Source organism: Anser anser, assembly GCF_964211835.1.
Source record: "Anser anser genome assembly, chromosome: 10".
Lineage (NCBI taxonomy): Eukaryota > Metazoa > Chordata > Aves > Anseriformes > Anatidae > Anser > Anser anser.
Genome location: NC_139730.1, coordinates 9,324,149 through 9,349,414, shown reverse-complemented (window position 1 = coordinate 9,349,414; position 25,266 = coordinate 9,324,149). Strand labels below are relative to the sequence as shown.

The following is a 25,266-nucleotide window of genomic DNA, read 5'->3' as shown; positions in this document are numbered from 1 at the left end:
CAGGTATGAGCATGAACTTGTTATGCCATGCAGCTTTGTGACTGTCTGATCACTGGGTGACTTCCTCATCCTCTGAAGCTTGTTTCTGGGCTTACCAAGGATATTATAGCTGACTACTTCCTTCTTAGGCTGGGGTTAACTGTTGTTTGCAGTTTCATACCTCGATTTTCCCCTTTATCTTGGTTGGCTTCCCCTCTGTAGGAAACAAGGTGGGAGGCACTCAACATGGTCATCTGCTCAACATGTCCTAGGGGGAGGTATCACACTGGCTTAAGAGGACCAAAGAGCACAGCCTCATAAATTGGCCTGTCTCTGAGTGACTTCTCAGCCACAAGTAGAACCTGAGGTCAACTGGATTTGTGGACAGAATTGTGCATCAGGCAGAAAGGGGAAAGATGATGGACGAGAAGAAAAGGGACATGATGAAGCATAAAATGTAGCTAGAGTGCTATTCTGGATTACCATGTGATGTGAAGTCATTTGTAATCAGCCTTGAGTATGAATATGTCCAGGACCACACAAGATTACACTGAAAGAACAGATTAGTTCAGGTAGTTTCAAAAGAAACCAGTTAATATTTTTAGATGAGGTAAGATTGTTCTCTTTCACACACTGAACTACGTTATTGCTGTGCCAACATTAAAGTACCTAGTATGTGTGTATAGAGCTAATTCACTTTTATTATATGTACATGTGTACATATATGTGTATGTATACTTATATATGTATACATGCATGCATAGATATATATTTATTTGGCAAAATATAACTTTTCATGGTCAATTAAATTCACTGGTTACTTGCAAGGCTATAATACATCTTGGGTGTTCTGGCTGAACTGATGCTGCCAAAATTGTCAGCAGAAAGACCGGAAAAGCTGATGAACCTTAAACTTTTCCCCAAACAACTGCGCAGTTGTTTCTTCAGGATATAGAAGAGGCACAAAGCCCAAGCAAGAGAGGAGTGGTAGGAAACCAGGGAGGAAGGATAGAAGTTGCTGTCTGATGTGGATTTCACAAACTGCTGTGTTTAATTTTTTAAGAGGCCCTATAACAATAATCTATGCTAAATAGTGCTTCAGGAGTTTTAAGAGTTTTATTAAATATTGCCTATAAAGGACAGATAACTCAAGCTTTAATTCAGAGCTTTGTTTATTCACTAGTTTCTTGCTTTCATGCTGTTTCAGGATATAATATTTTTTATAAATTCTACATGCAAAATTTTCTGAAACAGCTAAATGCAATTTTTGAAGGTGTTTTTCATAGACTGAGATCTTCAAAGGCATAGATCACCTAACTCCTAAAAGTTTTAACGTGAACAAGCTGCAGAAACAACTCTTTGGCTCTTCAGGACTGTTGCCACTTTTGGAAATGGGATTTATGCTAAAAGCTGGTTAGGTATTTTTAACTGGTGTGCCATATAATTAAATAACTATATATATGTATATATAAATAAATGCTGGCATGTATAATTCTTATTCCCTTCTGTGGGCTTGTCAGACCCACAGAGACAGCACTGTGGTTTGTGGGCTCTTCTCCTAGCAACTCCTATTAACGTCAGAATTACTCGGGCAGCTGCATCTTTATACCCCACACTGAGAATTTACTAGTTGGTGCTGGTTTATGTGTAGAATTCATATGCCTGTATCTCTGGTTATTTGCACCAGGTCTATTTCAATTTCCTGTCATCTTTCAACCACTTTTAATAACAACTTTAGGCTATTGCTTACTGAGCATCTCTGCTGTAGTTGTTCCTATTTGGGAAATAGATAAAGGTATGGTCCCTGCCCCAAGGAGCCTATAATTAAAACAAGACCAGCATTATAGAAACGTATATACTAGCTGGCCTGTAACTGGATGGTCTGTTTAGTTTTGTTTTGACGTACTGTATGAAGCAGCATTTAACAGATGTTGGAAAATGAGCTCTCGGAGCTTCTCATATAAATATACAGCAGAGATGCATGTGTATGAATTAATTTCATCAGTGAATGTGTGTATTAATGTCATCAAGCATTTTCTAATGCTTGTGCCTATCCTGTTGCACTTTGAGACCCCCTAGACAAAAAATACAGAAACTTCTTGAAAGAAAGCTAAAGTGACTCTGTCATGGCAATCCTTTCTAGCACAGCACTGATGATTCTGTTCTCTCACATAAAAGGCATTGCCCACAAGCCCACCATTTGTCAATCGCTTCATCATGTATCTTCCATTTAAAAAAAAAAAAAAAAGCAAACAATATGGGTGTCTCTCCCTTTGTCTTTATAACAAGTTGTCTCTCTCATTATAAGCAGTGCTACACCTATCATGCAAATCTTGTAGTTGGCATTATTAGGGCTGCACGTCTCCCTGCTGAAATAGCACGTCACAGCAAGGTGACAGGTCTTTCCAACCTTTACTCTTACCCAGAGGAGTACAGTATTAGGATTAGATTCCCTTTTACTACTTCCAGGATGAAGCCAAGCCAGCATGATATAAGGTGCTTTTCCCTCTTTATACTGCATACAGGCAAGGAAACTAAGGGAGAGCCGGTTAGGCAGGGAATGGAGGCAAGACCAGAAAAGAAGAGAGGTGTAGGTGACAAAACAACGTAGAGATTTCTTAATTTCCACTTGTATTTGATGCCTTCTGCATTTCATGTCTTACGTATTCCTCATCTGTGGCCCCCTTAGTTTAGTTTTTATGCTTAAAATATCTAAGTGTTTCTAAAGAACGTTTTAGAAGGACACTCCCTTCCATCCCAAATTACAGCATTTATGCAATATTAATTTAGGGTGAGTGGGCACAGATGTTATCAAAATCACCCTCTTACCTGCCAACTCCACCAAAGTTTCCAGTGCTTGGATATATTCTTCCACTGCTGTGTGGAATTTCTTATTGTAATGTTCTCTGTGCTTTTCTTTTTTCTTTTTTTCAGATATCCAGTTATTAAGTCTGCATATGGCTTCCTCCTCTGACCAGCTGACTGAGCTAAAAAATACCTCTTGACAATCAGAAAATAGAAAGCAGCCTAGGACGATACTGGTATGATTAGAGTGAGGGGCGAGGAACTTGGACTGAGTGCTAGAAGAGGACTTTATAACCATTGCAAATCAGTAGGTTTGGGTAGATGACATGGCAGAGGAGAAGTGATGTGAAATATGATATAGGGGATCATGCAACAGAGCAGGGAAAGTGAAAAGGCAGATGTATAACTGGATTTTCATTTTTCCAGCGTTATTTCTGTGTCAGTTAACTAAGAAGATGAGGGCTTTCTTGAATTCCATACTTCTTTACTTCAATGTTGTGCTGTTAATATACATCACACAGCAAAACGTATGCAGATGCGAGTGCTCTCTATACCTCAGGCCTCCAAAAAGCTGTATCAGCACAGCACCAAATCTGAACTAATGCACCCTGTCTCTTAGCGGGGACTAATAGCTCAGGATTAGCTTCATGCTAACAGCTTTTGAGCTGCCTGGAAGTGAGTTTCATCTGCCCACAATGTACTTTGTAGACCTTTCTTTACTGGGTGTAATTTGGAAGAAGCATTAAGAGCTTTCTTAAGACATTTTGCTTTTCATTGTTATATGTCAAAGTGCTTTGCAAATGAGGCAATATGAATCACTGTCCATATTTCATGGATTGCAAAACCAGCAAAACCAAAATACAGTGCATGCCCTTAGTTGCTCAATGGTCAGGTCTAGAGCATGGTTCAGATCTCCATTACTCCATCAATTTAGGCCACACTGTGGCAGTCACAGGATTGTTCAGATTCTGTGCTAATATTCAGTCCCATAAAGCTTTATATTAAACCCAGTGTTTACCAATAAATGTCCACACTGGTCAAATTAGAAACTCTGCAGTACATTCATGCAGCCTGTTTTTTTCTAGTTAATTACTCACAACATCAAAGTAGAATTATGCCAATCTATTTTGAAAATGTGCAGAATTTTAATCTCTGTAAATTGATGTAAATAACAGCAGTGACCCTATATAAACATGCATCATTTGCTGCACATCAGGTTTCATATCTTTATGTAGAAAGTATTACTCTTTCTTCAAAAACATACTTTTTCTGTATGTTTTTTGTTAGAAATTAATATTCCAATTAATTTTAAGAAATTGATTGCCTGCAAAGCACATATGTTGTACTGTCTTCTATCTACCTTTGTTGCTTAACTTGATTTTATTTTCTAAAAAGATGATAAAACATTGATCACATTTCCTAGCCCAAAATTCAAGCCTGATTTCATCTAGTTAGCTTTTCTGGCATTGTATCAAGAACTTATTTGAATGTGAACATTTCAAGTTATTTTTACATATGTAGCAATAATCCTGCTGGCAACAATCACCCCTTTTAGACAACGTGGTGCCATCGTGTGGACAACATTAAGAAGTGTAAAAAGTTTTAAAAAATGAATAACAGACAAATATCTGCATTTGACATCAAGAATCAGCTATACTATAAATAGATATCTTGTGATATACGAAACTTTGCACAATCTCTGCTCTTAAAACTGTACTAGGTCAGAAAAAAAACTGGTAAGATAATCAGGAACTGATTCAATCCTGTTTATTTTCCAACAGTTTAGGTAGTCCTTTCCCATAAGGTGCAGTCTGATCAAAACATGTGAAAGACTCCAAGCCACTTTTAATCAGCACTTAATTACAACATTGTCTACTTCTGCACTCATTTCTGTGTCCATTTATCTCTGGTTTTCCTCTAAGACCATACAAAACTTGTTTTTGTACAGTCTGCATTGCTTCTCTCCCACACAAATGCGCACACACTCACACAAACACTCCTATCCATAACATAGGCCAGCCAAGACTCTCTGCCCACACAGTTCTCATTCCTGCATGAGTTCACATGAAGCTTTGTTTCAATAATAGTTTTGTTTTAAGGCTTCTTGTTTATTACATTTAACTCAATGAAAAGAAGTTTTGCTGGATTTGAAATAGCTTTATCTGTAGCAGACCTGTCAAGGCTCGCACACATGGAATGTGATTCAAAAATGATCCTCTGTGATACGCTCCCCCAGAGCAAATCTGCATGTCACCGAACTGTAATCTTTCACCTGCTCCGAGACACCGTATGACAAGTGCCAGTTAGCCTATCCTGCTATTTAATTTATATTGAATAATGGCAAGAACTTCTAAAGTTTTCCCAGTTGGTTTGAAACTGGTCATAATCTTTCTGGGACAGAGCTTGAAGTCATAAATGTTTGGATTGATCCCTTCTTTTGTGAAAGTTTCATATTTTTGTTCTGGTTAAACTTAACAAGTTTAGTTTAACCTTTACGGACATTGAAGATCTTTGGAGTGCTTTGTGGGAACCGACTTATTAACTCAGAAATTCAATTATTTAGTTTGTGCAGAAAGAGCCTGCCATTGCAGTAAAATAAGAAATGGAGTATGTATACATGTAACTGTACTAAATGTATATAATGGAATGCCAAATATTAAGAAGTTTCTCTGTGGTAGTTTCAGCTTCTATATAAAGACAGATAACTGTTTTCCATATCTTTGCATCTCGTGATTTGTTGATTTTGATGTTTAAGAAAATATGAGTTCCATCTTTTAACCATTCTTGGGCCATGTATACTTTCACGTGGATTCTTCATGTGGTGTCTGATTAGGTATGAACATAGACTGCAGTCTTATTGGGCAAATTTACAGGGTCTCTCATTCTTTTCCTATCTTGACATGTATGAGCTTACTTTTCTTTGAGAATTTTACCTTGCTGTCAAACTTGATTGAAATAATTATGGATTGAAAAATTCTGCCATTAGGAAGCAAATGGAACGTGGTGATGCATGGAAACGGCTCTCAGAAGTTTCTAGTCTTCATCGCTGTGCACTGCTTGAGTAGCTGGAACTTAAATTTTTAGAGCACACAGATGAAAGAAAAAATTTATACTTTTTTCTTAATTTAATTCCCATAAATTTGAAGCCGATCTTGAGATATAGAGACCATACTTGAGATTTTTTAATAATTGGCAACATTGCATTGTGTGGAACAAGCTCAACCACCAAATTTCTCTCAGATGATCTTTAAATGTCAAAGTGTCCCATGATAGCTTGCATGAGTTTGGTTTTTAGCGTTTTGGAAACTGTACGCTCATTCTTTTCAAAAGGGTGACATTGGTTTGGTTTTGGAAGCATTGGTTAAATACACTCTAAAGGCCAGTAATTTTGTGCAAATACACTTGATTTACTGTGTTTTGACTTCTTTTGCCATCAGTGAATGTGAAAGTACGAAAATGAACCCTTGTTGATTCACAAATTTTTGATGTTGTGCATTGTTCATCAAACTTTATTAGTCAATTTTTGCCATCCACATAACCCCAATGAGTTAATGAGATTACATAAAATTATTAATGGTAGACTTTCATTTCTGTTTTTAATTAAACATCTCTCATACTAAAATCTGAGCAGAAAAAATAAGAATCGGAATCTCATCAATCTTTGTCATTTGTAATCTGGGATTTTTATATTCTCTGTCTCTTGACAAAACTCTTTCAGATTCCCCCTGGCTGAGGGTCGGGTCTATCAATCATAGTACCATCGTCACTGGGATTTGCTGTAACTACTACCCAGTAATTCTTATCTTCTTCAACTCTATGGGAGTCCAGGTAAGTGTGACAAATTACTTCATACTCCCTTCCAAAATAAGACCTGCAAAGTCAAAGAAAAGGGGGCGGGCATAGAATGAATATATACACATTCAGCAAGTCTGAATTAGCTGTAAGACATTCAATGTTTTCTCATGTTTTTCTTGGTTTATTCAGAAATATTAGCATGCACTTTCAAAGATTGGACACTTAATAGAAACACAACTATGTATCGCTTTGTTAGTCACTAATAACCTAGGAATTTGAAATCAAAGGGAAATGCTACCTTTCTAGTCTCAGAGCTAAACCAGCCCCAACAGTATACAGCACTGATACCCTGAGTACATGGAAGCAGGTTAGGTTCTCTGTAGCCTTTTATATCACCATTCTTTCTGACTGAAGATGAATCCGGCTACTTAATCATTTCAGTCTCAGCATTTCAGACCTTGTTTCATACTTAAAAAACTGAAACAAATCCTCAGTCAATTTTTTTCCTCGATTTAATGAGAAACAATTTTTATACTCCTTAGCAACGTTTACCCAATATTAATTCAATACATGCATATGAACTTGAATTGTTGGACTAACTTTCATTTGTTGTGAGTCATATGGATATATAAGAAATATAGAATTTTATGCAGTGTGTAGTTATTTTCTGTTACTCCTTACACTTCTTGGCATACCATTTTTTCTTAGAAAAAAATAAATTTAATTGCTCAAGATATAGAAAGGGAGAAACACCAAGACACTAAGGAAGGCTAGAAGCATGATGTGATACAAAATAAAAAGGAAAAACAAATATGAGTAAGACAGCTGATTGTCTACAGGATCACAGTAGCACATATTACAGCCAAGAAATAAAACTGGGGAAAAGGAGAACATGCATTCTGCATTCTTTTCCGTTTCCTCAGTGTATTCCTAAAGCAACTATATTGCTTCTTACAGTAATTCTTGATGTACTGAGCTGGAGTATCATAATGCATATTGCATCCAGTTACAAATTATTCTTACCTTGCCCAAAAGTTTCTTGGAACGGCTAAGCTCCGATTAGTATGGCAATGAGTAATAATCACTTTAGAGTTTGCCTGGAAAATAACAAAAACAAACAAAACCAAAAGAGGGATAGATACTTTTAGGCTGATTTTAATAACGCTTATTCAAATTAAATGATTTACTTTACTGCTTAATGCAAGTCTGCATGGCTGTGTATCACGTTGTACATTGATAGTGAGGTATTTTAAGCCATCCGTTCTTAACACAACTGTCTTAACAGTTCAGACTAGCCAAACACTTAGCCCCCAGGTCAGACACATTCTTCTGTCCAATACATTCCACTCCACTCCCTTGTGTTGGCACTTAAATAATAATAAAATAATAATAATAAGCAAATAAGGGAGAGTTATGCCAGTAATCAGGGTAATACTGCTTACAGTGGATATTTGCCAGATGAGAGATCCAGGTGTTTTGGGGATACAGCCTAGATCTGGACCCTTATATTTTACCTTTTTTTTTTCGGTAAAACGGAATCTTTAGTCACCCTCGTTTACCACCACTGTGAAAGAATGTTGTCTTCGACAATTACGTAACTCTGACTGTGTTCATTAGTGAGCTGATTCATGTAAATGAGTCACAAATCAAGGCTGTACTGGAATTGTTATATTTGTGATACTTTGCTATACACCCAGCACTTTGGGAAGCCAAGAAGTTATGTGGAACAGGAAAATACTGTATCCGCTTAATGTATTTACAACAACAACAAAAAATTTGGAAAAGCATCCACTTTTCCAGATGCCTTGCAGTTTGTTGTTGTTGCTTTTTAAATTTAACATTCTTAAACAATCAAAGCTTCCAATATTGGAAATGGAATTTAGTGCTCAGAAGTCCTGAAATGCAGATTCCAAGTACTGCATCCTCCAAACACGTCAGTGCCCACCTTTGACAATTTTTGAAAAACTGAGCAAGTCAACCTCAAATGAGTACCAGATTCCCTAGTTTAAAAAAAAAAAAAATCTTCCTTCTCTTTCTTAAAATTACAGTTTAGAGTTTACATATGCAAAATGAATGAATAAAATGGATGCAACTTTCTTTCAAATAGTTGATCTACTCTTTCAATTAAATACTCAACTTTTTTTTTTTTACATTTTTAATTTCTTACAGGAACTGGAGATCCTTCGTATTCAAGACGCAGCTGTGGATCCAAGAAGGTAGCTTGCCAGCAAGTCAAATAAGAAAGCTCATCTGTCAAAAATACTTGCTGAAGGTGAGATTTTTTAGCAAATCTGATGAATGATTTATGGTCACTTGCTAGATATAACTGTAAACAAAAATACATATTAATGACAATATAAATATAAAATGAAAATATATGTAATTCAAAAAAAATCAGCACAGAAAATATCTCTTTGCTTCTGAACGATGTCTGCCAAATTAAAGCTACACAATTAAAACCCACAAAATAGTCTACAGTGTTGATAAACTCATAAAGTAGCCATGCTATACTTAAACCAGTAAATATTAACTTAAAATTGAATTTACATTCCAAAGATTTTTTCTGAATCAAGTGATAGCTGAGAGGGAAAATTTTCTTCTAGTTGTGGTGATTTATTCTGAGTACATATATAACATGAAATGTCTATTTTGCCTTTAACTTGTAAAGGAAGACAATGTTAACATTTAATAGAAATCTGCCTCTGAATGATAGAATAGTATGTTACTTCATATACAGACTATAGCTTTCTCTTCGCAAGAAATGAAATCAAATGAAATCTTTTCATTTTGGACTTCAAAAAAAAACCAAAAAACTCCTTTATCATTCTGGCTCAGTCCCCTCGGACTGACTGCACACCTGAGCTCAGACAAGTTGCATGAACTTTCTAATTAAGTATTGTTTGTCTTGATCTGTGTATGGTTCTTAATCTGTTCTGTAAACTAAGATGTTGAACCACTATACAGCTTGGTGTATATATATATACATATACGGTAACTAAATGCATAATATCAGTATATGCTGTCACTGTCATTTGCAACTTTATTTCCTTACCATTGGATCAGAAAACCCTCCTGTTGTCCCGAGACCAAACTTTTGCCCAAATCTAATGGGTTCACCCACTGAACTTCCATCAACACTGTTAAAATTGTAAAAAGAACGAAGAGAAATTCAAATATATCAGCTTTACTATTAGTTTTTGGTGTTTTAAGTCTATGTGTTAACTGAAAAGATATATCATAAATTACTTACTGGTTAAAATATTTAACGGAATAGAAATTCAAACTTCATTGATTACTTTTTATGATGCATTCATTAACACGCAGGGTGGAAAGATAATATCCAACGAAAAATTAATGGTAATTAAGCACTGAGGCCCCCTTCCAAATATACTTAATACAAGCAACTGAAAAATCACACTTAAAGCAGAACAGTGTTTGTCTGTAACTTAACATCTGTTGCTAATTATACACATAATTGATATTTAGTAATTGGGTTTATTACATCAATGTACATGCTGGTATATCTATATTTTCAAAATGATTTCTGTATCTTACATTAAAGAATCACTAAATTGAGTGCTAGGCTGTTCTAAGTATATTTAGAGTAGAAACCTGCAGCTGATGAACTTTGTAGTTAGCTAATGAGGGATCTGAAAGCACGCAGTGCCAATGACTAGCATCAGACAGCTGCTGAGCAGAAGTACTTTGGTTGCATTTCTAGAAGGCCTAAATTAGGATCTTGGCATCAAAATTCTTTATTATGTCTAACTGAAAGTGTTTTGCTCAATCAGCATTATATAGACTAGTTTGTACTCTTACACAATGTTATTTTTCTTAAACGCATGCACTCAGGCAGGGCCTTCCACTGTTGAGCGGGGGCCTGTTCCATTTTTTCTCCTGCAAGCAGCTGGAATCAAGCATGTCTGTGAGAGTGAGTATTCTGTTTGAGGGTTTTTTTTTTAGGACAACAGCAGTAGCAGTCCACTTTACAGACAGCAAAGGCATTGACTCAAATTTCCACTTCAGAGACTTTATTTGCAGGACAATGAATTATTTGGACGTGTTTTGTATTCTACAGCTGAAATATGACCACATTAAAAACAGCTGCAGAGTTTACCAAATGACACAGTGAACTTCATTCTGTTTTCACACCAGTTCTATGCTGACTTGAACTTCCTTGGCATCATTCACAGTAATATGCACAGCAGAAGCAAGCTTAATGCATGACCCGAGTTAGAGTCTTTCTCAAATATATTTCACTCAAGTTCATTTGTATTTTAGCAAAATTCATTGAGTATTTCTCAAAGTAAGATATTGAAAGCTAACAGAATAATTGAAAACAACATAGAATAAAGTACCAAACCTTAAAAGACAAAATGTGTTTCGACCCACAGGGTCCACGGTTTTGACGGCACTAACTCCACAAGGGGCTTGCAGTGACACAGCTGAATATATGGATATTTCCTCCAGATTAATTGCCAGCGTTAGGTTGCCGCACGCTCCAGTGTAACTGTCCACTGAGGATTTGTTGTCGGGGCTCAAAAGCATCACAGTGTCTCCAAAGCAAATAAATCCATCCTTAGACACTGACAGGTTTATCTAAATCAAAATACACGATTTTATACAAATTATCTGAACTTAGTATCAGCAGTATTTTAACCTATGAAACGCTAACCCCTAGCACTCTTCACACGTAAAGCACACTAATAAACGGCTATGTCGTTCTACGTGGAGTCACAGAGAACTGACAAAACCTCCTTTAAAAATTACCTTCTTTAAAAGATTCTCTTCAAGTCTGCTTATTTTCTGCATTAAAAGTTCCCCTCGGTCTCTTTTACGTATAAAATCCCTCATGCGGTCCTGTTTGCAAAGGAGAGAAGGGGCAAACGTTACCCAGCGCAAACAACCTGAGGCTTAGCGAGAATTGGGGGGGGGGGGGGGGGGGGAACACCGTCGGGCGAAGAGGCAGGCAGGCTCCGGGGGAGCAGGGGCGGGGGAGAGAAGGGCCCAGCTCCGCGGTCACCTCCTCCAGGAAGGCCGCCTCGTGCCAGTTGCCCACCAGCACCCCGGGGCTGTAGGCGGCCATGGCGGCCCAGGCCGCGCCGCGTCCACCGTCGCCATGGCGACCGCGCCAGCCGGCGATTGGGCGCTGCCTTGGCAGAGGCCGCCAGTGAGCGGAGAGGTCGTGAGGGGAGGGGGCGGGCTCTTTTTTCCCGCCGGGGCAGGGCGTTACCGGGGGACGCTGAGGAGAAAGAGCGCCACGAGGAATGGCGTGAGGAGGTCGCCACGGACCGTGGCGCTCCGTGGCTGTTCCCAGCGTGGGGCAGTTGGGGAGCAAGCCCCTTGAATTCGCTCCTTCTTAAGGAGTGACTGCCAGACCCCAAATCTAGCAGGGACAGGCCACTGATAGTGAAAAAAAAAATAAAAATATATATATCGGTGTGGAGTCCCGTGTGATTTGGCCCAGTCTGAAGGCAGCAGGCCGAGAGGCTGAGCCTCAGGGCTTTGTGCTGGGGGGTTTCGGGGCACCTGCCTTGGTGCTTGCACCTCTGTGGCCAGGCCAAAGGCAAGCGTTATACTGGGGTGGCTGCATGCGTGTGGGGCGATAGGCCGGCACCCACTGACTGGAGGCACAATTTATCAATTCTTCAAAGAACAGCAAGGCTGACATGGTCTTGGACTGAGCGTTATTTGGAACCCACCAGTTTTACATTCTGTACTGGCCAAAGAGTTGTTTCATCTTCACCTACCTGACAAGCACAAAACTACCACTATAGTGTTGCTGAATATGGTGAAGAGTTTGATTGCGAATGCTTTGGTTCTGTGATTATTTTAGTTTTGAAGACAACCACGGCAAAACAGGCTGTGTGAACATACTATGGTTTTCCTTTCCATACAGCTTAAGCCAACAATTTTCAGTCATGGCGTAGATCCTCGCACAGGACATTTAATCCCCCTTATAGTCTTGGTTTTCTTAGTTCTGGTTTTCTTGCAAGCTTACCGTTGTAAACAGGTTTCAAAGCCGGGCAACTTAAAAGCCTTAAGAGAAAATGGTTTGTTTTGTTTTATTTTTGTTATTTGTTTTAATGGAAAGTGGGGCTACATGCTATCATCGGCCATCTTGGTCAACAGTTCACACGATAGCTCGTTTGGTTTGGTTTGGTTTTCTTCTCGCTCCAAAAGTTATTCAGCATATCTCAGAGCCTTCAAGGACGGAATAAATCTATATTTGTTCAAATAGCACCACTCTGTGGTCAGTTCTGGTAAGCGAAGTTTTCCTACACCTAGCGACGTTCAGAGTGGTGCTGAAACTGGTTTGTTGAAACGGAGGAAACTTCGTTCATCTTGGCCAAATATCAAAAGCCAATAAATTTTGGAAGCCTCAGAAGCCTGTTGCTGAGCCTGTTGCTGCCATCTGAGGGAGGCAGAGGCACCGTGTGTGTGAGGTGCGAGCAGGTGGATGACCTGGTCCGCCTGGTGGTAGAACTCAGGAGGTGGAGAGGTTGAGGGCTATCAGGGAGTGTGAGCGGGAGATAGACTGGTGGAGTGACTCCCTGCAGGGCCTGAAGGAGAGGTACTGGGGTGAGACACCCCGAATGGGGATGGACCCCCTGCCCTGTCGCTGTCGGGCAGAGGGAGGGGACCTAGGAGTTGAGGTGGGATGGAAACAGGTCCCTGCTCGACCTTTCAGGCAACGCCCCCCCCCCCCCCCCCCCCGACCCCACCTTCCCAGGTGCCCTTACGTAACAGATTTGAGGCCCTGGAGCTTGAGAGACCGGTGGGTGAGGACGAGGTAGAAAGTCTACCCGGAAGGATGCCTAGGGCGAGGAAGCCGACTCCACGCCTCAAGACTGCCTCCACCAAGAAAGACAGAAGGGTGATCGTAGTAGGCAACTCCCTTCTCGGGAACGGAGGGCCCTGTTTGTTGGCCTGACCCTACCCGTAGGGAAGTCTGCTGCCTCCCTGGGGCCAGGGTCAGGGATGTTGCCAGGAAGCTTCCCAACCTGGTTCGCCCCTCTGACTACTACCCTCTTTTGATAGTCCAGGCTGGCAGTGATGATATTGATGAGAGAAGCCTGAAGGGTATCAAACGGGACTTTAGGGGACTGGGACGGTTAGTGGATGGAGCGGGAGTAAGGTGGTGTTTTCGTCTATCCCTGCAGTGGCAGGGAGGGGTACCAAGAGGACACGGAAAGCCCACCTGATTAACACGTGGCTCAGAGGCTGGTGCCAACACAGAAATTTTGGGGTTTTTGACCATGGGGTGCTTTACTCAGCAACCGGCCTGGTGACCACAGACGGGTCCCTGTCTCTAAGGGGAAAACGGATCCTAGCCCAGGAGCTGGCAGGGCTCGTTGAGAGGGCTTTAAACTAGGAAAGAAGGGGGATGGGGCTGAAATCAGGCTTGTTGGAGCTGTGCCAGGGGGAACAATGGCAAAGCCGGGGAAGAAGGCAATGGCCCAACTGAAGTGCATCTACACTAATGCACGCAGCATGGGTAACAAACAAGAGGAGCTGGAAGCCATCGTGCAGCGGGAAGGCTATGACTTGGTTGCCATCACGGAAATGTGATGGGACCACTCTCACAACTGGAGTGCTGCAATGTCTAGCTGTAGGCTCTTCAGAAGGGACAGGCAGCACAGAAGGGGTGGTGGTGTGGCTCTCTATGTTAAAGAGTGTTTTGATGTTGAGGAACTCGAGGCTGGGAATGATAAGGTTGAGTCTCTATGGGTTAGGATCAGAGGGAAGGCCAACAAGGCAAGCATCCTGGTGGGGGTCTGTTATAGACCGCCAAACCAGGATGAGGAGACTGATGAGGAGTTCTACAGGCAGCTGGCAGAAGCCGCGAAATCGTCAGTGCTTGTTCTCATAGGGGACTTCAACTTCCCAGACATATCCTGGAAGCACAACACAGCCCAGAGAAAGCAGTCTAAGAGGTTTCTGGAGAGCGTGGAAGATAGCTTCCTGACGCAGCTGGTTAGAGAGCCTACCAGGGGAGGTGCCCCGCTAGACCTTCTGTTCACAAACAGTGACGGACTGGTGGGAGATGCGGTGGTTGAGAGCTGTCTTGGGCAGAGTGACCACGAAATGGTTCAGTTCTCTATTCTCGGCGAAGTCAGGAAGGGGACCAGTAAAACCGCTGTCTTGGACTTCCGGAGGGCTGACTTTGAGCTGTTCAGGACACTGGTTGGCAGAGTCCCTTGGGAGGAGGTTCTGAAGGACAAAGGAGTCCAGGAAGGCTGGGCACTCCTCAAGAAGGAAATCTTAATGGCTCAGGAGCGGTCTGTCTCCACGTGCCCAAAGACGAGCCGACGCGGAACTAGACTGGCCTGGCTGAGCAGAGAGTTGTGGCTCGAGCTTAGGAGAAAAAGGAGGGTTTATAATCTTTGGAAAAGAGGGCGGGCTACTCAAGAGGACTGTAAGGATGTTGCGAGGCTGTGCAGGGACAAAATTAGAAAGGCCAAAGCTCATCTGGAGCTCAATCTGGCTACTGCCATTAAAGATAACAAAAAAACGTTTTTACAAATACATCAATGCAAAAAGGAGGACTAAGGAGAATCTCCCTGCTTTACTGGGTGCGGGGGGAAACTTAGTTACAAAAGATGAGGAAAAGGCTGAGGTGCTCAATGCCTTCTTTGCCTCAGTCTTTAGCGGCAAGACTGGTTGCTCTCTGGATACCTGGTACCCTGAGCTGGTGGAAGGGGATGGGGAGCAGGGTGTGGCCCTCACTATCCACGAGGAAATGGTTGGCGACCTGCTACAGCACTTGGATGTACGCAAGTCGATGGGGCTGGATGGTATCCACCCAAGGGTACTGAGCGAACTGGCGGAGGAGCTGGCCAAGCCGCTTTCCATCATTTACCAGCAGTCCTGGCTATCAGGGGATGTCCCAGTTGACTGGCGACTAGCAAACGTGACGCCCATCTACAAGAAGGGCCAGAGGGTAGACCTGGGGAACTATAGGCCTGTTAGTTTGACCTCAGTGCTAGGGAAGCTCATGGAGCAGATTATCTTGAGTGTCATCACGCGGCACTCCAGGCGATCAGGCCCAGTCAGCATGGGTTTATGAAAGGCAGGTCCTGCTTGACGAACCTGATCTCCTTCTATGACCAAGTGATGCGCTTGGTGGATGAGGGGAAGGCTGTGGATGTGATCTACCTTGACCTCAGTAAGGCTTTTGACACCGTTTCCCACAACATTCTCCTCAAGAAACTGGCTGCTCGTGGCTTGGACTGGCGCACGCTTTGTTGGGTTAAAAACTGGCTGGATGGCCGGGCCCAAAGAGTTGTGGTGAATGGAGCCAAATCCGGTTGGAGGCCGGTCACTAGTGGAGTCCCCCAGGGCTCAGTGCTGGGGCCAGTCCTCTTGAATATCTTTATCGATGACCTGGATGAGGGGATCGAGTGCACCCTCAGTAAGTTTGCAGATGACACCAAGTTAGGTGCGTGTGTCGATCTGCTCGAGGGCAGGAAGGCTCTGCAGGAGGACCTGGATAGGCTGGAGCGATGGGCTGAGGTCAACTGCATGAAGTTCAACAAGGCCAAGTGCCAGGTCCTGCACCTGGGGCGTAACAACCCCAAGCAGCGCTACAGGCTGGGAGATGAGTGGTTGGAAAGCTGCCTGGCAGAGAAGGACCTGGGAGTATTGGTTGATAGTCGGCCGAATATGAGCCAGCAGCGTGCTCGGGTGGCCAAGAAGGCCAACAGCATCCTTGCCTGTATAAGAAGCAGTGTGGCCAGCAGGGCTAGAGAGGTGATTGTCCCCCTGTACTCGGCTCTGGTGAGGCCACACCTCGAGTACTGTGTTCAGTTTTGGGCCCCTCGCTACAAGAAGGACATGGAGGTGCTCGAGAGAGTCCAGAGAAGGGCAACAAACCTGGTGAGGGGTCTGGAGAACAAGTCTTACGAGGAGCGGCTGAGGGAGCTGGGCTTGTTTAGCCTGGAGAAGAGGAGGCTCAGGGGAGACTTCATTGTTCTCTATAGGTACCTTAAAGGAGGCTGTAGAGAGGTAGGGGCTGGTCTATTCTCCCACGTGCCTGGTGACAGGACGAGGGGGAATGGGCTAAAGTTGCGCCAGGGGAGGTTTAGGTTGGATGTTAGGAAGAACTTCTTTACTGAAAGGGTTGTTAGGCATTGGAATGGGCTGCCCAGGGAGGTGGTTGAGTCACCATCCCTGGAGGTCTTTAAAAGACGTTTAGATGTAGCCCTTAGTGATATGGTTTAGTGTAGGACTTGTTAGTGTTAGGTCAGAGGTTGGACTAGATGATCTTGGAGGTCTCTTCCAACCTAGATGATTCTGTGATTCTGTGAAGCGATTAGAAATCTGAAGTGTTTTCAGGAAAAAAAAAAAAAGAGAGAGAGAGAAAAGATTTATTTTAGCTAATTTCCTGAGTTACTAGCAATTTCTACTTAGCACTTAAACTGACATTCGTGTTCTTCACAGAGCTAAGGTTTTGCTGAGGGTGACCAGTTAGTTATATTGGTGTGTAAGTGGTAATGGGGACTTACCAACCTTTAGTTCAAAATTGCAAAATCATAGGGTTTTTAGAGCCTTATCCACTCGAGGGTGCTGAGGGAGTTGGTGGATGTGATTTTCGAGCCGCTTTCCATCATCTATCAGTGGTCATGGTCATCCGGAGAGATCCCAGATGACTGGAGACTTGCTAATGTGACACCTATCTATAAGAAGGGTCATAAGGAGGAACCGGGAAACTACAGGCCTGTCAGCCTGACCTTGGTGCCAGGAAAGGTGGTGGAACAGGTCATCTTGAATGCAATCATGCAACGTATGTGGGACAGCTGGGGGATCAGGCCCAGTCAGCATGGGCTTATGAAAGGCAAGTCCTGCCTGACCAATCTCATCTCCTTCTATGATCGGGTGACCTGCCTGGTGGATGAGGGAAAGGCTGTTGGCATAGTCTACCTAGACTTCAGCGAGGCCTTTGACACAGTCTCCCACAATATTCTCCTGGAGAAGCTGGCAGCCCGTGGCTTGGACAGGCACACTCTTTGCTGGGTTAAAAACTCTGGATGGCCGAGCCCAGAGAGTGGTGGTGAACAGAGTGAAATCCAGCTGGTGACTGTCACCTGTGTTGTACCCCAGGGGTTGGTGTTGGGGCCCATCATCTTTAATATCTTTATTGATAATTTGGGGGAGGGAATTGAGTGCACCCTCAGTACGTTTGCAGATGACACCAAGCTGGGGGGAAGTGTTGATCTGCTGGAGGGTATGAAGGCCCTTCAGAGGGACCTGGACAGGATGGGTCAGTGGGCAGAGGCCAATGGGATGAGGTTCAATGTGGTTAAGTGCTGGGTCCTTTACTTTGGCCACAACAAGCTCATGGAGTGCTACAGGCTTGGGGGAGAGTGGCTCAAAAGTTGTGCAGAGGAAAAGGATCTGGGGGTGCTGATAGATGCTCACCTGAACATGAGCCGGCAGCGTGCCCAGGTGGTCAAGAAGGCCAACAGCATCCTGGTTTGTATCAGGAATAGCGTAGCCAGCAGGACCAGGGAGGCGATTATCCCCCTGTACTCTGCTCTGGTAAGGCCACACCTCGAGTACTGTATTCAGTTTTGGGCCCCTCAGTACCAGAAGGACATCAAGGCCCTGGAGCATGTCCAGAGCAGGGCTACGAAGCTGGTGAAGGGCCTGGAACACAAGTCCTGTGAGGAGTGGCTGAGGGAACTGGGGTTGTTTAGTCTGGGGAAGAGGCTCAGGGCAGACCTTACTGCTCTCTACAACTACCTGAAAGGAAGGTGTGGGGAGCTGGGGTCAACCTCTTCTCGCAGATAACTAGTGATAGGACTAGAGGGAATGGCCTTAAGTTGTGCCAGGGTTTAGATTAGAAATTAGAAAATTAGAAATTAGGAGACATTTCTTCTCAGAAATAGTCAGGCATTGAAACAGGTTGCTCAGGGAAGCGGTGGAGCCACCATCCCTGGGGGTGTTCAAGGAAAGGTTGGACCTGGTGCTTGGGGACATGGTTTATAGGGTGACATTGGGCAGTAGGGTGATGGTTGGACCAGATGATCTTGAAGATCTTTTCCAACCTTAATGATTCTATGATCTCGTGGATCAGTCTGTACTTAGTTACCTACAAAATTTGATGCAAATGTTACAGAAGTATTTGTACTCAAAATATAATTGTGTACAGAAATTTCTACATGCATCTCTTAGAAGGAGCATCTCTTAGAAGGGTTATGCAGTGACTATCCTTGTCACCAGGAAGGGTTTCAGTTCTGATTGCCTAATACTCCATGGGAAAAAAAAAAAAAAGGATGCCTCTATACATTTTTAAGTTGAACATCTTTTCTGCAGGAAAGTTTACAGGCCTATTCAACTCTACTTGGTTTCTTTTTGATCAGATATGATCTGTGCCTTCTCCTAATGGTTTTTAGCATTATTAAATGCTGTGTATAAAAGCTGTATGTGTGAAAGAATTGTTCCGTGTTTTGTGTGTTAACTTATGTCAGCATACAAAAGCTTAAAGGTGTTTATTAATTATTGGAAACAAATACTTCCCTTTTTTTCTTCAAGTCTTTTTAAATAAAAATGTAGTCGGCGTGCCTTTGATGTAGTTGAGGAGATAGATGAAACTGCATCATGGTAAAGAAGTGAGAACCTGACCCCTACTGTTCTAGAGTCATAGTTTTTTCCCCCTATTTTCCTTTTTCTTCTTCCAAAAACTAGATGGTTGAGAAGACCTGAAATATCATATAGAGCTATATGAAATATCATAATGAAATATATTTTATATCATATGAAATATCATATAGAAAATATCATATATGAAATATATAGAGCTATATATAATATATATATAAAAATACTTTAAAACATAAATGCATTGGCATATGTCAATAGTGCAAATTAAAATAGTTTAATCTCCTTTGGCAGAAAGAGCAAGGTCTATGGATGTGAACATAAATTAAATCCAAGAATAATGCAGGTCATCTCTATTTAGAGGAATTGACAGAGCATTAAGTAAATCTGTAAACTCTTGCACTCATATACCTCCCTATTTTGTGGTGGAAAACATGATTTTTTCTTGCATTGCTGACGTTTCACAACTTCTGAAATTCTTTTCATACTGAAAAAAGTTCTAAAACAATGTTTAATCATATGCAGGTTGGATGAGAATATTTTTAATACCTGCCTTTTCTGCCTTGGAAGAGTATTTGTTTTTTTCCTGTTTTGCCTTCTTTTTTGTTGTTGCTTTTTCTGTTGAAAATTATGAGTGTGCCAAATTTGATTACCAATACAGAATAAATAGTACTACATAGGAGTAAATCACATTCTTCAGGACTGTGTCTCCTTTCATTTTATTGCTTCACACTAGCATTATTGTGACACATGCTATAAATCAGACCATAGCTATCTTTTTTTTTTTCTGTTACTAGTTTTTTGGCTATTAAAATGATTAATCTGCTTGTTATTAATATAGCCACAGTTTCTTATTCTAGCCTATTCCCCAAACACTCATCTGTTCGCAGTACAAAAAGCATTAAGTATTTTATGCGCTAAGATTTAGGGATTGTTGTTGTGCCAGATGCTTGTGCTGATGTCTCCCATTCTGGCAGTGAATTTCCACGTGGAGTTTTCCTGTCACGCTTGTTGCTGAGGAGCAAGCAACCTGTTAGTGGTGTAGTAATTCCTGAAATGTAGTAGTGCATTAAGCAGACCTCTCAGTCCACCTCCTACAAGAAAGAGGTGCAGGATGCTTGTGTGTTGTTCTGGCAGCAGGTATGCTGATATGGCTACACAAGTGGAAATTTTCCCAGTATTAGATCGGATCTGGCTGAAGACATCTAAAATTGCTACAATAGCTCCCTTGGGGCTTTATAACCAAAAAATACTGTTAGAGAGACAAGAATATGTCTAACACTGCCAAACACTTGCCAGTTAAAGTTTGGATTGAGTTATCCACCTCCCCGTGGTATTTTCATTCTAAGGGGTCTTTAATTTAGGCTTGTGCAAAGCATACTCTTTTGAGAAGTGGTTATAAAAGTGATTTTATCTTCAAATTGAGATAATTTTATCTTTAAATTGAGCTGTTTCATCATGACTTGTCATCCTAGATATTTGAAGATGTTCTCCCCTGACTGGCTGAATCTTTGGAGGTGATCTTGAAAAACCACTAGAGCTCTGAAGCGCTCAGGAAAGTGTTGTCATTTCAGGAGCAGTGAATTATGAAAAGAATATAGGAATGTTAAAGGATGCCTTCAAGGAGCATTATTTTGCAGAGATGCATATTAACCCTGAAGAAGCTGGAATACTTTTGTCAGCAAGAAGTAGCTTAGTTGATGACTACTGTGTTTATCAGCCTAAGCAGAAAGACAACTAGCAAAGCTATATCGCTTCTTATACTCTTATGTTCATCTCCGCACAGAGCTATGCGCTTGTATGTATATCCTCAGGCAATTAAAAAAACAATTTTTCAAGTTACGGAGCCTTTGTCAAAGGTGTCACGACCAGAACACTGAGACTGGCCATGTCATTGGTTAGGTGAAAGGTTTATGTTAAATCTGCAGCTTTTAACATACATGGTATGATCTCAGCTGGCTCCCTTTAAGTACTTTTTACCAGGAATATGCTTGAAGAGACTTCTGTTAAGTGATGTTCCACCCTACTTCCAATATATTGAGTGCATTACACTCACTAACTACAAAGTTCTGTCATCACCCATAGTCACTGACACAAAATCACTGTGGGTGAGGCGTGGTCCTATTTATAAAGGGTGGAAATCAGGTCATTGTCTCCCTTGTTTACTGATCTGTTTAAACTTTGGTTTCCATGAAGACTCATGCTTGAGATTTTGAAATTTGCTTTTTGTTAGCTTTTTTTTTTTTTCATGCTTGTCTGATGGAAAAAAAGCAAAACCAAAAAGCAAAAAGAAAAAAAAAAACACCTAAACTGTGACTTTAACTGACTTTGACTTTTGGGGTTGTTCGAGCTTGTAGTCCTGCCACTGTGAACCAACTGTTCTTGAAACTGAAAAGTGACATTTTTACATGACCTGTTGTGAACCCAGCTGATTCTGTTTCTTCCCACTTTAGAGCTATCTATAGATAGTGCTAAGGGTTGCCTCTGCTTCCCTTTTTAGCCTTGCCTGCAGCATAATCCTTATCTTCTATGGTGAATCACCTCTGTGCATCAGTCATTGCCCCTGTTTCACTCGTCTCCTTTTGGATGTCACTTCCCTGTGGTGATAAAGTTTAGAAGACACTCTGTTCCCTTTCTTTAGTAGGAATACCTGCTTCAATCTCTTGAAGGAAAGTAATGATGTTTACAAATAATGGTAGAGGTACATGTCAGTCCATCTTGAAACTTATGTTAAATTTGCTTGTTGGAAACTGTGTCCCACTGGGCAAACATGAGAAGTTTGTGTTAGGCAAGGTTTAGAGATAAAGAAATGCTAGTGATCAGAATACTTTTGTTTTGGTTCAAATGAATCTGTATGTTACATAAAATGAACTATTAAAAAACAGGAACAGAAACTGGCCTATGTATTTACACCACAAACAATGAATCAGTTAAATACTTCTGGCATAACAAAAAGGAACATGATGAGAATCTCTTGTCCTAAGGGGAACAGAACACATGTATTGTGATTGTTTTTAACATTTTCTGCCACCATTCCACTATTTATGGTTTTGATTTGGATGACCTTACTCTGGCAGTGTATTTATGTCAGACATCACAGCCTACAGAAAATATTTTATATGTCTGAAGACTCTGGCAACTGTTCTAATTTGAGAGACTGGACATTTTGGTATTTCTTTCTTGCCATAGGTCATCATCTATAAATTAGCACTTGGTTGTTTTTCTTTGAGATGTGGGAGGGATGGTATGTCAATATAACGTTGAGAACTCAAGGAACAGACAGCACAAATAATGTAATGATTGAGCCACGTTCAGTTACTAAAATAGTCATTGCAATGTGTAATGCATTTGCTAGTCCAAAATGAAAAGCTAGATCATTCATTCCTTGAATACCTGTTTTGGGGAGGAATAACTTTTTCACAGAAATCACTTCTAAGTGTTGGTAAGTGTCCTCCTGTTTGTTCTTTTCAGTGGAATGGAATGATATGGAATCAGCCATTTTTCTTCAAGGTTTACACCTGGAAAAAAAAAAAAGTGTAAAAGCAAGGGTTGGAGCTCTTTAGAAAGGAGGCAAGGTACCTGTAAGCAGGAAAAGTACTTTGTGCTCTGATAAGCACATCTACTGGTGTGTGTGTGTACTGTTCACATATACAAGCGGGCAGCTTCCACAAGGGGGTGCCTGAACGCCCTTCTTAGTAAAGGGAGCCCAGAAAACACCGCGAAATTGCATTTCTGTCCATTATATATACACGGAACCCTTGGCTAAGGTTCACTTTGGAATGGTCCCTAAGAAAATTTGTTGTTTCATCGTAGTAGGAATTACTGAGAAGTATGTAATATCAAATAACTGCAGCAGTTGCAAGGCTTTTTTTCTTTTTTTTTTTTTTTTTGGCTTATTAACTTTCACATGGAAAGTGAAAGCCTGATTATCTTTGAGCAACCTTAAGCAATAGTAGCTGTAGGAAACAAAGAATGAAATCAGTGATATAAAAACCAATGGGCTATATTGAATAAGAAATGAGCTGGTAGATTTTCTTCTTATTGCAAGGTACACCACTGATATAAATGGACATATTTGCATATAATGATAATCAAAGAGGGACGATATTTGTATTTATCTCCATTTTATATAGTCTTTCAACATTATGAGCTGTTCTGCCTCTTAAAGAAGTTTGTGTAAGGATGGAGTTCTCTATGAAGAACAATCACCAAATCCACAAACTACTTTTTAGTCTATGTTGGTCCTGGCAGCAGTCCTTGGCAAAACTTAAAGCAACAGTGGTGTCTTAGAGAAGTTTAGCATGATTTCTTGTAATGTAACAGGGTAAGAAAATGATTCAGTTGAGTAAAACTTGAGATAAAGAATTTCTGAATAGAGATAGCCATGCAGGAATGCAAATTCCAAGTCTTAAGAATACACACATGCAATTAGAGCAGCAGTGCAGGTTTTTATGCCAACGTATTAGTGAATACAAACTGAGAAACATCAAAGAACTGTTAAAGAGATTTTAAGTGGTGATCTTGGCCGCTTGCGTATGATATGACGTTGGGAAACTGCAAATAAATTCAGAAAGGAGGATGGTTTAGCCTTGGGAGACCAGCTGGATCTGAACACTGGCAGAGAGGAGAGTGAAAAGCTTGCCTCTTAGTGGCTGGAAGGAGGAATAAGTGGCATTCTTCTGATTCTTTTAGACTCGGCATGAAGAGAGAATCAAATCTGACCATGTGGTTCTGGTTGATAAGGAATGCAATAGTTATCAAGACAGAAGGAAGCTTTAGAATAAACATTCCTTTTTTCCACTCCCCTTCCCTTTTCTTCCATTGTTCTCCTCTCAAATACCACTTTATTTACTTTCGCTACCTCTGAAATTGTTTTCTTCATTCATTTACTTCTTTTCCTAATCCCATATTTCATACAATCTGTCAAGGCTGCTTAGTCCCTAGAGACTTGATAGGCATTTCAGATGAGACTCTACTGTTTACATGTATATTTGCTGATACGAGTTCCTTCAGGTACTTACTGAGTACGGTGCATGCTTTTGTTATTTTATCCATTATGTTCTGAAACTTCTTTTTTTCTTCTCTTCTTATGCCTTAGTTATACCCTTTCTAAAACGTAGACCACAGTAAATGTGAGTGAGAACAGTGCCTTAATCTATTCTAAAAGTTATATTAAAAACCTGTGATTCCTTGCATATATTTGCAAAGGTTTATATTTACAAACCAGCTTAGCATACTAATTCACTACTAAGGTTCATTGTTCCCATTGTTTCATTACCCTGGCTTGGGGACCAGGCACTTGTCTAGTTTATTCATCTGTTGTTCCATGTCCCGTTAGTGAATTTGTAATGCTAGCAAAGGCTATCAAGTGGGCCAAAAAATAAACTAGGTTTGTCTTCATGAAGTAGTAAAGAAGAACAACTTTATGATACTTTTTTCACCTAAAAGACTGCTAAATGTAATGATCTGCTTATAGTGCATAGCTGTGTTTACTTCCAGACATGCTGAAGTTTACCTAGAGGAACCTCAGCACCTCTGGATGACAGCTGTTTGTCTCTGTGCTTTAAAGGTAAATAAACTGACATAGGGTGAGCAATTACCTTACATAAGTTGATCATGAATTTTGAATTTCTATGAAGAATATAGAAACCCCTGTAGGGTTTGAAGGCTCTCAAGGTAATAGTGATTCTCTGACCATTTTCAGAATGGTAGTGGGAAATGCTGGAGAACTGGTATTACTATGGTTGGTGAGACAGGTTGATAAATTTTGCATTTTTTGTCCAGGCATAATACATGAAGTTAACTTCCACATGTTACCATTTTCATTCTTAGGATTACTTGCAGGCTAGGAAGAAGCAGCAAGCTTGTGAGAAAAAATATTTCCAGGGCAGTTTTCTTCCAGTATACTTCATAATCGCTCAGTGTTTTAAGATATGCATTTCAGTATAGGATGGCTAGGTGGCACCTGGAGCTGTCCAGAATTTTTTGTTACAGCTGCAGCAGTGCTGCTTTATATTCTTATACCTGTCAGTAGCAAAAAAAAAACAGAAAGCAGGCAATTCAAAACACTGGAATTAAAAAAAA

At 41.1% G+C, this 25,266-nt stretch overlaps 1 protein-coding gene and 1 long non-coding RNA gene across 2 annotated transcripts in view; one reads left to right on the top strand and one right to left on the bottom strand.

Annotated features, from left to right (window-relative positions):
* Nucleotides 1-4,407, top strand: part of LOC310904753 — a 41,483-nt gene extending 37,076 nt beyond the window's left edge. Inside the window, exon 14 of the long non-coding RNA XR_014588598.1 lies at nt 2,914-4,407. This is a non-coding gene — a long non-coding RNA (uncharacterized lncRNA). The remainder of the gene's footprint in view (nt 1-2,913) is intronic.
* A 131-nt stretch (nt 4,408-4,538) lies between these two features.
* CFAP161 (cilia and flagella associated protein 161) lies at nt 4,539-11,757 on the bottom strand. Its single transcript, XM_083849937.1, has 7 exons — nt 11,603-11,757; nt 11,350-11,439; nt 10,943-11,178; nt 9,632-9,716; nt 8,747-8,905; nt 7,603-7,676; nt 4,539-6,655 (listed from the first exon to the last, which is right to left on the bottom strand). Exons 1-7 carry the CDS (start codon nt 11,663-11,665, stop codon nt 6,499-6,501), a joined length of 864 nt encoding a protein of 287 aa, XP_083706063.1. The 5' UTR covers nt 11,666-11,757; the 3' UTR covers nt 4,539-6,498.
* Between the last annotated feature and the right edge of the window lie 13,509 nt (nt 11,758-25,266).

What these genes read in the sequence shown, in the direction of transcription:
- CFAP161 (XM_083849937.1), bottom strand. Translation starts at nt 11,665, where the DNA reads ATGGCCGCCTACAGCCCCGGGGTGCTGGTGGGCAACTGGCACGAGGCG. An exon ending in AGGCGGCCTTCCTGGAGGAG is followed by an intron (nt 11,440 to 11,602) that starts GTGACCGCGGAG and finishes CTTTGCAAACAG; the next exon opens with GACCGCATGAGGGATTTTAT. An exon ending in GAGGGTTTTCTGATCCAATG is followed by an intron (nt 8,906 to 9,631) that starts GTAAGGAAATAA and finishes TTTTGTTTACAG; the next exon opens with TTATATCTAGCAAGTGACCA.